Source organism: Aristolochia californica, unplaced genomic scaffold (genome assembly GCF_029961685.1).
Source record: "Aristolochia californica isolate CCGP_79_NKW_82.1479 unplaced genomic scaffold, dmAriCali1.0.hap1 SCAF_7, whole genome shotgun sequence".
Classification (NCBI taxonomy): Eukaryota; Viridiplantae; Streptophyta; class Magnoliopsida; order Piperales; family Aristolochiaceae; genus Aristolochia; species Aristolochia californica.
Genome location: NW_027182268.1, coordinates 33,030,365 through 33,042,873, shown reverse-complemented (window position 1 = coordinate 33,042,873; position 12,509 = coordinate 33,030,365). Strand labels below are relative to the sequence as shown.

Genomic DNA, 12,509 nt, shown 5'->3' with positions numbered 1-12,509 from the left:
TTTGTAATTCAATCATGTTCTCCCCCTGAATTGAAGATTCGGGAGTAGAATAATACATGTGATCTTCATGAAATACCACATCAAGAGTGACATACAATTTGCGAGAGGGAGGATGATAACAACGATAACCTTTCCGATGTTGAGCATAACCAACAAAGACACACTTGAGAGCTCGGGGTTCCAATTTATTTCTCAATGGCTTATGAAGATGAACAAAGGCTACACACCCAAAAACTCTAGGTGGCAGATTCGGCACAACAGGTGAACTTATAGTTTCATGAAGTACACTCAAGTGAGTCTTAAATTGTAACACACTTGCGGGTATTCGGTTGATAAGATAAGTTGCAGTTGTGATGGCTTCACCCCAATAACTAGCCGACATATGAGCTTCAAACAAGGAAGCACGAACAACCTCAAGAAGGTGGTGGTTCTTTCGCTCTGCAACCCCATTTTGCTGAGGGGTGTATACAGACAAGTAGTTTGATGACTAATACCATGATCATCTAGATATTATTTCAAACCTTGATTAACAAATTCTCCACCATTGTCACGACGGAGAGTTTGAATTGTAGAATGGTACTGAGTGGCTATCATTTTGTGAAATTATTTGAACAGTGAACTAACTTCACTTTTTTATTTCATTAAGCCAATCCAAGTCATCTGGGTGTGATCATCAATAAAGAAAACAAACCACCATTTATCACTCAGAGAGGCTATATTTGCTGGACCCCATAATTCAAAGTGGATAATCATAAAGGGTGCTGGACTCCTATTCATGCTTATTTGAAATAGAACACGATGGCTTTTAGCCAATTCACATACCTCACACTTAAAATCTGAAACAGATAATCTAGCAAATAGTTTTGGAAACAAGTTGTTTAAATAACCAAAAGATAAGTGACCCAACCATTTATGCCATAACCAAATCTCATTTTCTGCAGATTTATTCACGGAGAATGCTTGAGCTAATTGATGAGAACTCTTTGGCTTCAAATCAAGGTAATAGAGTTTCCCCCTTCTAGTACCATAACCAATTGTCTTCCGAGTTTGAATGTACTTGAACACAAAATGGTTAGGCCAAAAAATCACAATACAATGCAAAGTGCGAGTTATTTGAGCCAATGATAATAATTTATGATTGAGGGTTGGAACAACTAATACAGAACCAAGACTCAGATTTTCAGTGAGGGTGATGGAACCTTCTCCAATAACGTGAGAGGGAGTACCATTTGCTGTAGATACGATATGTTGTTCAAATGGTTTCATAATTTTAACATGATGATTGTCAAAGGTCATATGATCAGTAGCACCATAATCAATTATCCATTCACTATTTCTACTAGGAGTGGAAGTATTAAAAACTTTACCGGATGTAGCAGAAGTGGAGGGTTCTACTACTGCAACTGAAGCATGATTATTTGGTTTTGTGTTCCATTTGCGAGGCGCTTTAGTAGGATCCCACCATTCTGGATACCCAATAAGTTCATAACTTGACTTTGTATGCTCAGTCTCACCACAATGAGTACAAATACGCTCTGGTTTTTATTCCTACGACATGATGCAAGAAGATCGGTAGATCGGTGATGATCACCCAAAAAATACTGGTCCGGTCCGCTTTCTATTCGCTGGGTTGACCCGGTTTGGGTTTCTGATTTCAGTCCGGTCAGAGAACTGGTCCGGTCCGCTTGTTGAATAATTTTTTTTGGTTTGGTCCGGTCTGCCAATGGGTTGACCTAGGTTGGGTATTTGTTTTCGGTCCGGTCCGAAAAGTGGTCTGGCTCTCTGTTTCCCGTCCGGTTCAAGAAGTTGTCGCGATCCGCCATAAAAATAAAATGCGGAACCTAAGTTAAACGGAAGCGAATTTTCTTCTTTTTTTTGTTTTCCGTACCTTCGTCTTGTTCGTCGATGGTGCGGCTTCTTTTTCGTCGGGGACGTTCGGGCTGGCAGTATGCTAGAAGGCCGAGCGATCACTTGGCTTCAATCGTCGGCGTCGTCCAGACGATTCGCCGAAGTGGGGTGACGACAGAGATAAATCGAGTTCGAGACGTTGGTGCGGCTCTTCATCTTCTGCGTCAGTGATGTCGGTGTCGATTGCTGGAAGGTGGTTCGGCGGCAGATTTCGGGAGTTCGGGTGGTGCGCGGTTTTGTGTTACAGCGACAGCTGAAGAAAAATGTAAACAACGTCTTCTTCATTCACAAAGCAGACTTGCTGTGTTTTTTTTTTTGGCGACAGAGTTGCAACTCTGTTCTTCAGCTATGGGATCTATGGGACAGAGCTTTCGCTTTGTTCTTCGGCGATGAGAAGGAGAAGAAAGAAGGATTATCCTGCTCTGATACCAAGTCGAAAATAATACTTCGATTTCAGTCATATTTTCTTATTCAAATCATCGACTTAAATAGTCGTTTTACAAAATATACATGGAAGAATTATGAGTGATTAACGAGATTACACAATCACCGGATTTACATAATATTTACATGATTTTTCCTTAAGGGAAGAAATCTCAGAGTAAATCTTAACAAAAACATCACTAAATTCGTAAATTAACTGATTCCAATGATGAAATTATAAACACTACGGTTTCAAGAAGTTGTTCAAATCCAGATTTAAAATGAGCAATGAAACAGGAGAAACCACAAGAAAACAGACAAAAGATAAATTCAGATACGAGAGTAGGGATAGAGCTATTACAAATTCCCTGACAATCCCTTTGTAGACGAGGATAGGAACAACAATACCGAATATGCCGATGATCGCAAAATTGCGACTGGTCCATTGGAAATCTAACTCCAAATTCTCTCGCCCAGCATTCCACTCTTCGATAAACATGTTCTTCTTTACTTTCAAGACGCCGACAATTTCTACGTATAATCTTGTTTTCTAATAAGTTCCGAATGTGATTTTTTTTTTTTTTTTTTTTGAGAAGAAGCGTATTTGTACACGATTAGTGTCACGAGTTTGAAGACCCAACTGAAACCATATAACCTCCTAACAATGTCACAAATTAGTTGTAACAAACAAATCAACACTCACAAAAATCATAAAAATAAGTATCTAATATTAAAAATAAAATCTTTAAAAAATATCTCAAAAGTTTATTTGTAGAGCATAAAGACGAAAATTAGTCTGTGACACTACAGAACTAAGAAGGTACCATAAATCCTCTCGGTGGACCTCACGGGGATTTTTCTCTTTGGAGGCCCATTAAAGGTCCATTATTTACAGTTCTAGTCCAATACTGTGGAGCCGATAAAGGTGGAGTTCTCCAGGGTTCCCTTAACACTCGTGTAGTCGCTGCAAGGACCGCGTCTCGTGCCTTCTCTCTCTACGGCCCCCAATTGAATCCAGGGTTAGGTTTTAAGCGTTCAGCGGTAAAGAGCTCTGAGCAGAGCAGGGAAACTGAAACAATGGCTGCTAGAGGATCCGCGAAGGGGAAAGGAAAGAAGGGAACCAAGGGTGCGGAAGATCGATCGGCGGTCAAGTGTCTGAAGGAGTGGACGACTTGGACGATGAAGAAAGCCAAGGTGATCACTCACTATGGTTTTATTCCTCTGATAATCATCATCGGTATGAATTCCGAGCCCAAACCTCAGCTTTCCCAGCTCCTGAGTCCTGTTTGAGGCAGTCTGAAGTGCCCGGATGGGAGAAGATCGCCTGGCCCGGTGCATATTAGTCGATTCGACTTACTTTTTGTTGGATTTGTGAGTCAAGTGTAGTCTCTCCGAAGTACTGTTTATACCTTGATATGATGATTATCTGTAGAAGTAATTCTGTAATCGAGGTTTGATTACATAATTTAATACTTAGCTATATCTTCTGTTAATATTTGATTTGATGATTTTCATTTTTCCACGAAATGTTGCTGACGAATGTTGCTGCCGAATGAGCTATTAAAGCTGTTGCATTTTGAGACGTCCCTGACCAGGGTGCAACGATCCGGGCTCCTAAACCGACTCATCCTAGGTTGACCCAGAAAAGCAAAGAACCATGGTACTGTATGGATTTTTTACCAGCGATCTGACCCGCCTTGGGTTCGTCAATACAGGTCGGATGAATTTAACCCTTGTGTCCAGAACTGAACTCAGGGAAAGGTCAGAGGAGACTTGATCCAAAACAGGGACAAGTAACTCAATTATAGGCAAACGCACGTAAGTTTGAGAAGATATTGGGCAAAATAGTAATCAGAATTTCGTTTTTTTATCTTTTCTTCTCCCTAGGGTTTCAAATGATCAAAATTTTATTTTATTTTTCCTTTTTCTTTTCATGGTTTCCAAACACACCATTAGGGCACGGAGAAGAATATAAAAGATCTACAGAGAAATTGTTAAGGAGCCTGGAGTAATAACTATTTGAGTAATAAAATAAAAAAACTGGTGTTATCACAAAGTACATATCTTCAGAAACATTGTAATGATGGAAACACCGTTAATAAAATAATGGACAGTAAATCAAGGTTATATTTGATTAAAACTTTCAAAACTGCGACGAGGACAACGACCAATTAAGTTTTGCATTGTCGTCACCTTTTTTCACTACCATAGATCCGGTATCTTTTCCTACCTAGTATTCATTTTTCTCGTCTTCTAGCTGCTGCTTCTGTACAAATATAATTCTTCCGTTCTAATTGAAACTCTGATGTCTACCATCTGTACCTACTGATCGTTTACAGAAACGGGTGGAACAAGCATTCTTCCGATCCCCATATACTCTGATGCGAAATCCTCATCATTTTTCCCCAACATTTCCTTCAAGCTGCACTCTATGCTTCTGCCCTTCAAAACCCAAAACCTGGGCATGATTTTTTTCTCCAAGGAGTAGCTGAAATACCTAGGATATTCCACAACCTCTCTTATGGGTTTATTCATTGTCATTACAAGGAACTCGAGCTTTGGTTTCAAGACCTTGTCAATGCTGTAGCCGAGTATAGGAGAGAACCTGTTGACCATGCTAATCACTTCCCTCTTGGAAAGCCCACAACTCATCATATACACCAATCTGTAAGCACAAGCTTGAGAATGTTGTAAAAGACGACCATAGCACAATCGAAGGAACCTTGTTAACTTTATATAAATGTAAAGTTACTAATGTTCGGAAGTTCTGAGCTTGTTGTTCTCATCTGATTAGAGAAAGGAGAATAAGATAATATATGCATTTAGAGATTTACCTAGGAAGCACTGTGCTCTGGAGATTAGACACCAGAAGTTCTGGGTATTTTCCAATTACTTGAGGAAGACGGCTCTCAGAGAAGCCAAACTCAATGAGGTATTTGACCTTCTTCCTGAGAGTGTTCTCAACATCTGCAGCAAAAATTTCTGGACATCTACCAAGAAGTCTTCCTATACTTTCCTCATTGAACCCAAGTTCCTCCATAAACGAAACAACCTGAGACAAAAAGAAAAAAGAATATTTGTTTGGGAAGACATGAAGCAACAAATGATAATCAAGATATCCAGCCATAGTGGCACATTCATTGCCCCAAAAACCAGCAAGAATTTGTTTGACGTGCAACCATCTAAAGCAGATTACCAGAAAGTTTTTGCCTCTAAATATTTTAATTCAGTGCTTAAAAGAGTTCTAACGTGACTTGTGGCATCTTGATGTCAGAATTTTACATTCGTTTTTTTTTTCCCCTTTTTTTGAATGGCTTCAACAAATGATATATAACCAGGAGATATAATTTCGTATACAATTCATCAATGAATTGAGTTCATGGTACTATGTAGAGTCTATGGTGATAATTAAATAAGATATAGAAAAATTAAATGAAACTCAGTTCTTCACTCCTATATTTACTCCTAAACAATTCCTCGGGATTGAACTAATAGATCAATTCTGTTTGCTAAAATAATGTATGCAAAAGATGGTGATAGACCCCCAATTACCCGGGTCTACAGTAGGAGGGGTAAAAGAGAAACAAGAGGAAGAATGTAGGGGAGAAGTTGTAGGGTCCACTGTGGGGGTTCCACCTGGCAGCATGGGTAGTGTCCTTTGAAGGACAGTTAGTTACAGCAGCAAGGAATAATGGGGAATAAAGGAGAGACTAAAGGGCAAGCAGAAAAGAAGGGAAAATAGGGAATTGGAGGCATGGAACCCTCGAAGTCCAGCTGATTCTAGTCGAGCTCATCACAGGTAAGCCTTCAGTATTCCAGTTTCCATCAGAAGGGCATTAGAGCTGTTTGAACTTTGGCATGGTGAAGACGAAGATGGACAGAAAAGTAGAATCTATGGCAAAAGAAGTCTCGAGTTTGAAGAATGGAATGGAGGAATTGATATCGGATATGGTAGCAATCCCAGAGCTAGGGCTGGAGGTGCGAGGAAGAGAAAAAGGGAAAGCTCCGACGGGGGAGACCTTGGCATCTCGCACCTGCAACGATGTCGAAGAAACGTGTAAATGGCAGGAAATTATAGAGTTTAAAGGTACGCGACTAGAGTTACCAGTTTTTGTCAGAGACGACCCGTATGGGTGGTTATACCGCGACAATTGGTATTTCGCCATGAACAGGATCAACGAAGAGGAGAAGATCCCTGCAACGTTGACCTATCTGTAAGGGAAAGCCTCAACTAGTTTTCGATGACGGAATGTCAGGCCTCGATGCTTAGCTGACCAAGTTTCCGAACGACGCTCCTCCGGCCGTTCCAGCCCTCTCAGACAGGACCTTTGTAGGTTTTGCTCACACTCCGGCAGGATGACACCGTCTTAGAGTACCAGGAGCGATTTGAGCTCCTCTCCGCATCACTGATCAACGCCTCCATCGAGCTCCTCATAGGAGCTCTTATCGACAGTCTTCAGGAAGATGTTCGAGCCGAGTTGCGAGTCAACCAGCCCAAGTCCTTACCCTCATGAAGGCGGCTCACCGCATCGATGAGCGAAACTCGGTGTTGTGTCGGACTTGGGCCTTTAAGTGGCTTGGGCCCAGGTATGTGGGGCCAGGGCGCATCATAGGGATGCATGAGCTCTCGTTGTCCCAGATCACCCAGCTTCCCACCAGCCCCGACTCCAGTAGACCCTTTCCCCTTCTGACAATCACCCACGACACCAACCACCACCGGATGCCCCTTGGACGATGACGGCGACACACATACAATCCTTCCTCAAACTTTTTGAGGCTGAAGCTCAAGATAGAAGAGAACACAGCCTTTGTTTTCAATGTGACGAAAAATACGCACCGGGTCATCTGCGCCGGCTTCGTCAGCTAATCGTCATGATTGTCTCACCAGCACATGAGGACGAACCGTTTGGAACCACCGACACGAACCAAACAAAAGAGGAAGTCCTCCCTTAGAATCTTGTCACCATGACCATCAACACTCTCAAGGTATGAGGCTTCATAGACAAATGGGAGGTCATCGTCCTCATCGATAGTAGGGCTTCTCACAATTTTGTTTGATCTTCATTGGTCCAAGAACTACGCCTCTTGGTTGTACACAACAAGCCTTTCGTCCTCACCATAGTCGATGGCTACTGTATTCGTGGCAACAAACTCTGTCCAAACCTCAAACTCAAAAATCAAGGACACCATCAAACAACACTTTTACCTATTCACTATGGAAAGTATCGATATCATTCTAGGCGTCGCATGATTGTAGCTTCTGGGCGACGCTTGTCTACATTGGATAAATTTCTCCACGACATTTGAAGTTGGTGAGCGCAAAGTCAAGTTCCAAGGTGACCTTGCGCTTACCACAATGGAGGTTTCCTAGAAGGTGATGACAAATTGTTGTCTAAGTTCCAGTGTGTTTGTGTTAAGCACCTAGCCAATACTACCCAAAGACCGGCCTGTTAGGAGCGGAAGGCATAGGTACTTAACCCCAGGACCATAACAGTACACCCTGCCCTCTCGAGCCGATGACCATGACGGCCTTAACACAGCAACGGGACCGGGTCAAGAGCCCATACTCCCTTACGGTGCCCCGCCAGGGGCATGCGGTCCACCTGCGCACGCGGGGACTCAAGTCAGGACATAGCGCCTGCTCTGATACCAAATGTTAAGCACCTAGCCAATACTACCCAAAAGAGCGGCCTATTAGGAGCGGAAGGCATAGGTACTTAACCCCAAGACCATAACAATCGTTGTTACGGTCCCGGGTCATGCATCGAGTAACACGGCGTGGGATTTGTGAATCCAGCACTGGTTCTGAGTTGTTAGACTCGGTAAGGAGGGTTAAAGATCCCTTCTTTGACTGATCTTCCACACGTGATCAGTCTCCCTTTTTATGAATCCACTCTAGTGCTATAGTTATAGCTAGAATGCAAATAATTCACGTGGAGAAGAAACTGAAGAGATACCTTTTGGTTGCTCACAGAAATCAGGGTTTCAACCCTGATTTTGATTGCTACTCGTGTTGGAATACTCAGCCCGGCTTGTAGAAGCCTTGGCTCACGTGAATGGATTAATTCTTCTCTCCTTCCTTACTGGCGCCAAGCTAGGAGCAGCAGCACCCTTTCTTCACGTGAAGAAGCCGAAAGCTCCCTACTTTTCTGCTCATCAAGAGGGTTAGAAACCCTTGATTGCTGTTGACGCTGATGAGGAGGGAAGACCCTCTCTTTGAGCTCGGAAAAGGGGCAGGAAGCTCCTCTTCCAACTATGGATGATGAAGGATGAAGATGGACGAATATGGATGAGGATGGAGGGTGAAGGATAGGTTGGATTTTTGGAGTAAACCCTAAACTCGAGATCAAGAGGTGATCTCAGCCTGTTTACACTAGGTTATTCTAAAACCTCAAAGCTTACCTATTTCATTCATTCTTTCCTTTAAATAGATCACGTCATGGAGTTTTAGGGTTAGGGTTACAATAATTCTCATAATGCCACTACATATAAAAGTAATTAGAAATAACTCCTACTTAAAACAATATAAGAAATAAATTTTACTCAAAGTAATATAAGAAATAAATCCTATTGAGTGAGTTGTTGCCTCCTTCGTTGTGTGGCTCGGTGTGCTATTGAGTCCACAACATCTGCCTCCCCCTGGAGAAAGAGTTTGTCCTCAAACTCAAAAGCTGGGTAGACTTGTTTGAAGATGTCCACACGTTACCATGTTGCAACGTCGGGGTCAGTGTCCGTCCACTAAACGAGAATCTCCCAATGGTCATTGGTCAGTCGAGCACGTAACACCACAGTAGGGGTAAGAATAACCTCGCCATTATCAACCGGTGGTATGAATGGAGTGGATGTACGCTGCGCCCCGGAATGTGGCTTCAAAAGAGAGACATGAAACACATAATGAAGTTTGGCCGTGTCCAGTAATTTGAGCTGATAGGCGACTGGTCCTACACGTCGAAGAATGGGGAACGGCCCAAACAATCTGGGAGAGAGCTTATGTTGTGGAGGTCCCATAAGAGACTGCTGACGGTAGGGCTGGAGCCGTAGCCACACATAATCCCCAACCTCAAAAGAGACCTCACAGTGGCCTTTGTCGTAGACATCTTTCATCCGAACTTGGGCGCGTCGTAGCCGTTCTGTGATATTCTGTAGCAACAGATCCCGATCCATGAGTACCGAATCAATTGAGTCCACACGGGTGGACCCTGGGTTGTATGAGAGAAGGCAAGGTGGATCCCGGCCATATATAACCCGGAAAGGAGTGGATTGCAAGGCAGAGTGGAACAAAATGTTGTAACAGTATTCGGCCCACGGAAGCCATTGAACCCATTGCCGCGGACGATCACCCACCAAGCACCGTAGATACATCTCGATGGTGCAGTTCACCACCTCTGTCTGCCCGTCTGTCTGCGGATGATAGGCGGAGGAGAACTTCAATTTAGTCTCACTCAAGCGAAAAAGTTCCCGCCAAAAGGTGCTCGTGAAAACTGCATCTCTGTCACTCACAATGGATTCTGAAATGCCATGTAAGCGGACTATCTGCTCCAGGAAAGTCTGAGCAACCCGTGTTGCTGTATAAGGATGAGCAAGCGGTATAAAATGTCCGTATTTGGAGAATCTATCAACCACCACGAAAAGTACAAATTTGCCGGAGGACAGGGGTAGACCTTCCACAAAATCCATCGAAATGTCGGCCCAAACCTGCGTAGGAAAGGCCAGAGGCTGGAGAAGACCGGTTGGACTCAAGTGCTCGGCTTTGTTATGCTGGCAGACCTGACAGTTGCCCACATAAGTTGCAATAGAGGGCTTCATGGTTTGCCAGTAAAAATCAGCTCGAATTTTGTGCAAGGTCTTCTGTATCCCCTCGTGTGTACTGTCATGGTAGGCCGAGAGAATAGCTGGAATCAACTCGGATTCATGTGGAAGGAAAAGCCGCTGCTTGTAATAAATAAGTGAATCCTGGATGAACCACTTAGAATTCATTGTCCCTTCCGAAATTTTCTGATGCAGTTCCTGCAGTGCAGGGTCAATGGCATGTGCATCTCTCACCAAGTCTAGGATGAGAAATCTCGCCTGGCTGATCGAATAGACCAACTGTTGATCCTCAAAACACTGCGACAAGGCGTCTGCCGCCTTATTCAATCTCCCCGCATGATATTCCACCGAGAAGTCAAACCTCAACAACTTACTGATCCAGTGCTACTGTGGCAATGTCGTCAAACGCTGTTCTAGTAGGAATCTAAGGCTATAGTGATCCGTGCGTATGAGAAAAGCCTAGCCCCAAAGATAAGGCCTCCAATGTTGGACCGCCTTGGCCAACCCAATCAATTCGCGCTCATAGGTTGCCAGCTTGTCATGGCGGACTGCCAACTGTCTGCTAAAATACGCAATAGGATGGCCTAGCTGCTGTAAAACGGCCCCAATGCCCACGCCCGAAGCGTCACACTCTACCACGAACAATTCGTCAAAGTTGGGAAGCTGTAATACTGGTGCGGATGCGAGGGTAGATTTTAGTGCCGCAAACGACTTGGTGACCTCCTCATTCCAAATAAAGGAATTTTTCTTGAGCAAACTGGTCAATGGTGCTGCCACCGGCCCATAGTTCTGAACAAATTTGCAGTAGTAGCCCGCAAGACCCAAAAAACCCCGTAATGCAGAACAAAACTGTGGCTTCGGCCACTCATGAATAACTCAGATCTTCTCGGGATCCACCGTAACCCCCTCACGTGAGATAATGTGTCCCAGATAAGCCACATGTGAAGCTGCAAAAGAACACTTGGAATGTTTTAAATAGAGCTGATGTGCTCATAACAAGTCAAAAACAATCCTCAAGTGTGCCAAGTGCTTCTCAATCGACTTGCTATATATAAGAATATCGTCGAAAAACACAAGAACAAATTTTCAAAGATAAGGACTAAATACCTCGTTCATCAAAGCTTAAAAAATGGAGGGTGCATTGGATAACCCGAACGGCATGACGATGAACTCAAAGTGGCCATGATGCGTGCGGAACGCCGTCTTCTCGATATCAGAGGGGTGCATTCGGACCTGATGGTATCCAGAACGGAGGTCAAGTTTAGTGAATAACCACGACCCATGTAACTCATCCAGGAGCTCATTCACTACCGGAATCGGAAACTTGTCTTTCACTGTCTGTACGTTCAACTCCCGATAATCCACGCAGAATCTCCATGTCCCATCATGTTTCTTCACAAGTAAGACGGGTGAAGAGAACGAGAAGCGACTGGAACGAATAAGACCCTGTTTCAACATCTCCTGGCACTGACGCTCTCGTCCTTCTGAAGGTGTGGGTAACGGTACGATTGCACGACCACTACCTCAGATCCTGGTTTCAGATAGATCCTGTGGTCACAGTGCCTCAAGGGAGGCAATCCCAAAGGCTCCTAGAAGAGGTCAGAGAACTCCTCAACCAGACCATCACTAGTACTGTCAGGTTGTTCCTGTGTCTGCAAAGTGTGCATGCGGCGGGGGCCCTGTCCACTTGACTGCCCTGTAAGAGCACCCGACTCCCGACCAAATCAAAGATCATGGTTAAAGCCGAAAAGTCCCACAGAATGGGCCCCAACGTTTGTAACCATTTAATGCCTAATACCATATCAAAGCCCGCCAAGAGAATAACAAAAAATTCAGCATTAAACGAAGTAGAGCCAATGGAAAAAGTTACTGTCTTACTAATCCCATAGCTAGGGACCTTCTCGCCATTGGCCACTGAGACGGTGGCTGTCGAATGAGGGTGTATCTGGAGCTGGAGGTGTTGTGCGGCTGTCAAACTCAAAAAATTGTGTGTACTCCCCGAGTCAACTAGTCCCACCAATTCTCGGTCGATGACATGAGCTCGGACTTGCATTGTGTTAGGCGATTTCTACCGAGTAATAGCATGCAAGGATATCTCCGGTGGTTCCTCCTCTATAATATCCTCTGGATCCTCTAAATCTGCCACCTCGAGCCAAAACAATCGTTTACATTGGTGCCCCACCCGATACTGCTCATCGCAGTTATAACATAAATTTTTGGACTGTCGTTCTACCATCTCCACACTCGTTAATTTTTTGATAAAGTTTGGTAGGGGATTACCAGGGCGGGGATCGGCTACCTAAGTCGTAGTCGGAGTGTGTCTGGAGGATGTTGCTGCTGGAGATGCCCCCTGAGATGAAGTATAGTGG

General features: G+C 43.9%; 1 protein-coding gene across 1 annotated transcript in view; it reads right to left on the bottom strand.

The window, feature by feature from the left end:
* Positions 1-4,429: 4,429 nt before the first annotated feature.
* Positions 4,430-12,509, bottom strand: part of LOC137937519 (transcription termination factor MTERF5, chloroplastic) — a 31,073-nt gene continuing 22,993 nt past the window's right edge. Inside the window, exons 6-7 of the mRNA XM_068782578.1 lie at positions 5,166-5,383; positions 4,430-4,996 (exon numbers count right to left, since the gene is read on the bottom strand). Of these exons, the coding sequence (XP_068638679.1) occupies positions 4,654-4,996; positions 5,166-5,383 (561 nt within the window). The 3' untranslated portion in view covers positions 4,430-4,653. The remainder of the gene's footprint in view (positions 4,997-5,165; positions 5,384-12,509) is intronic.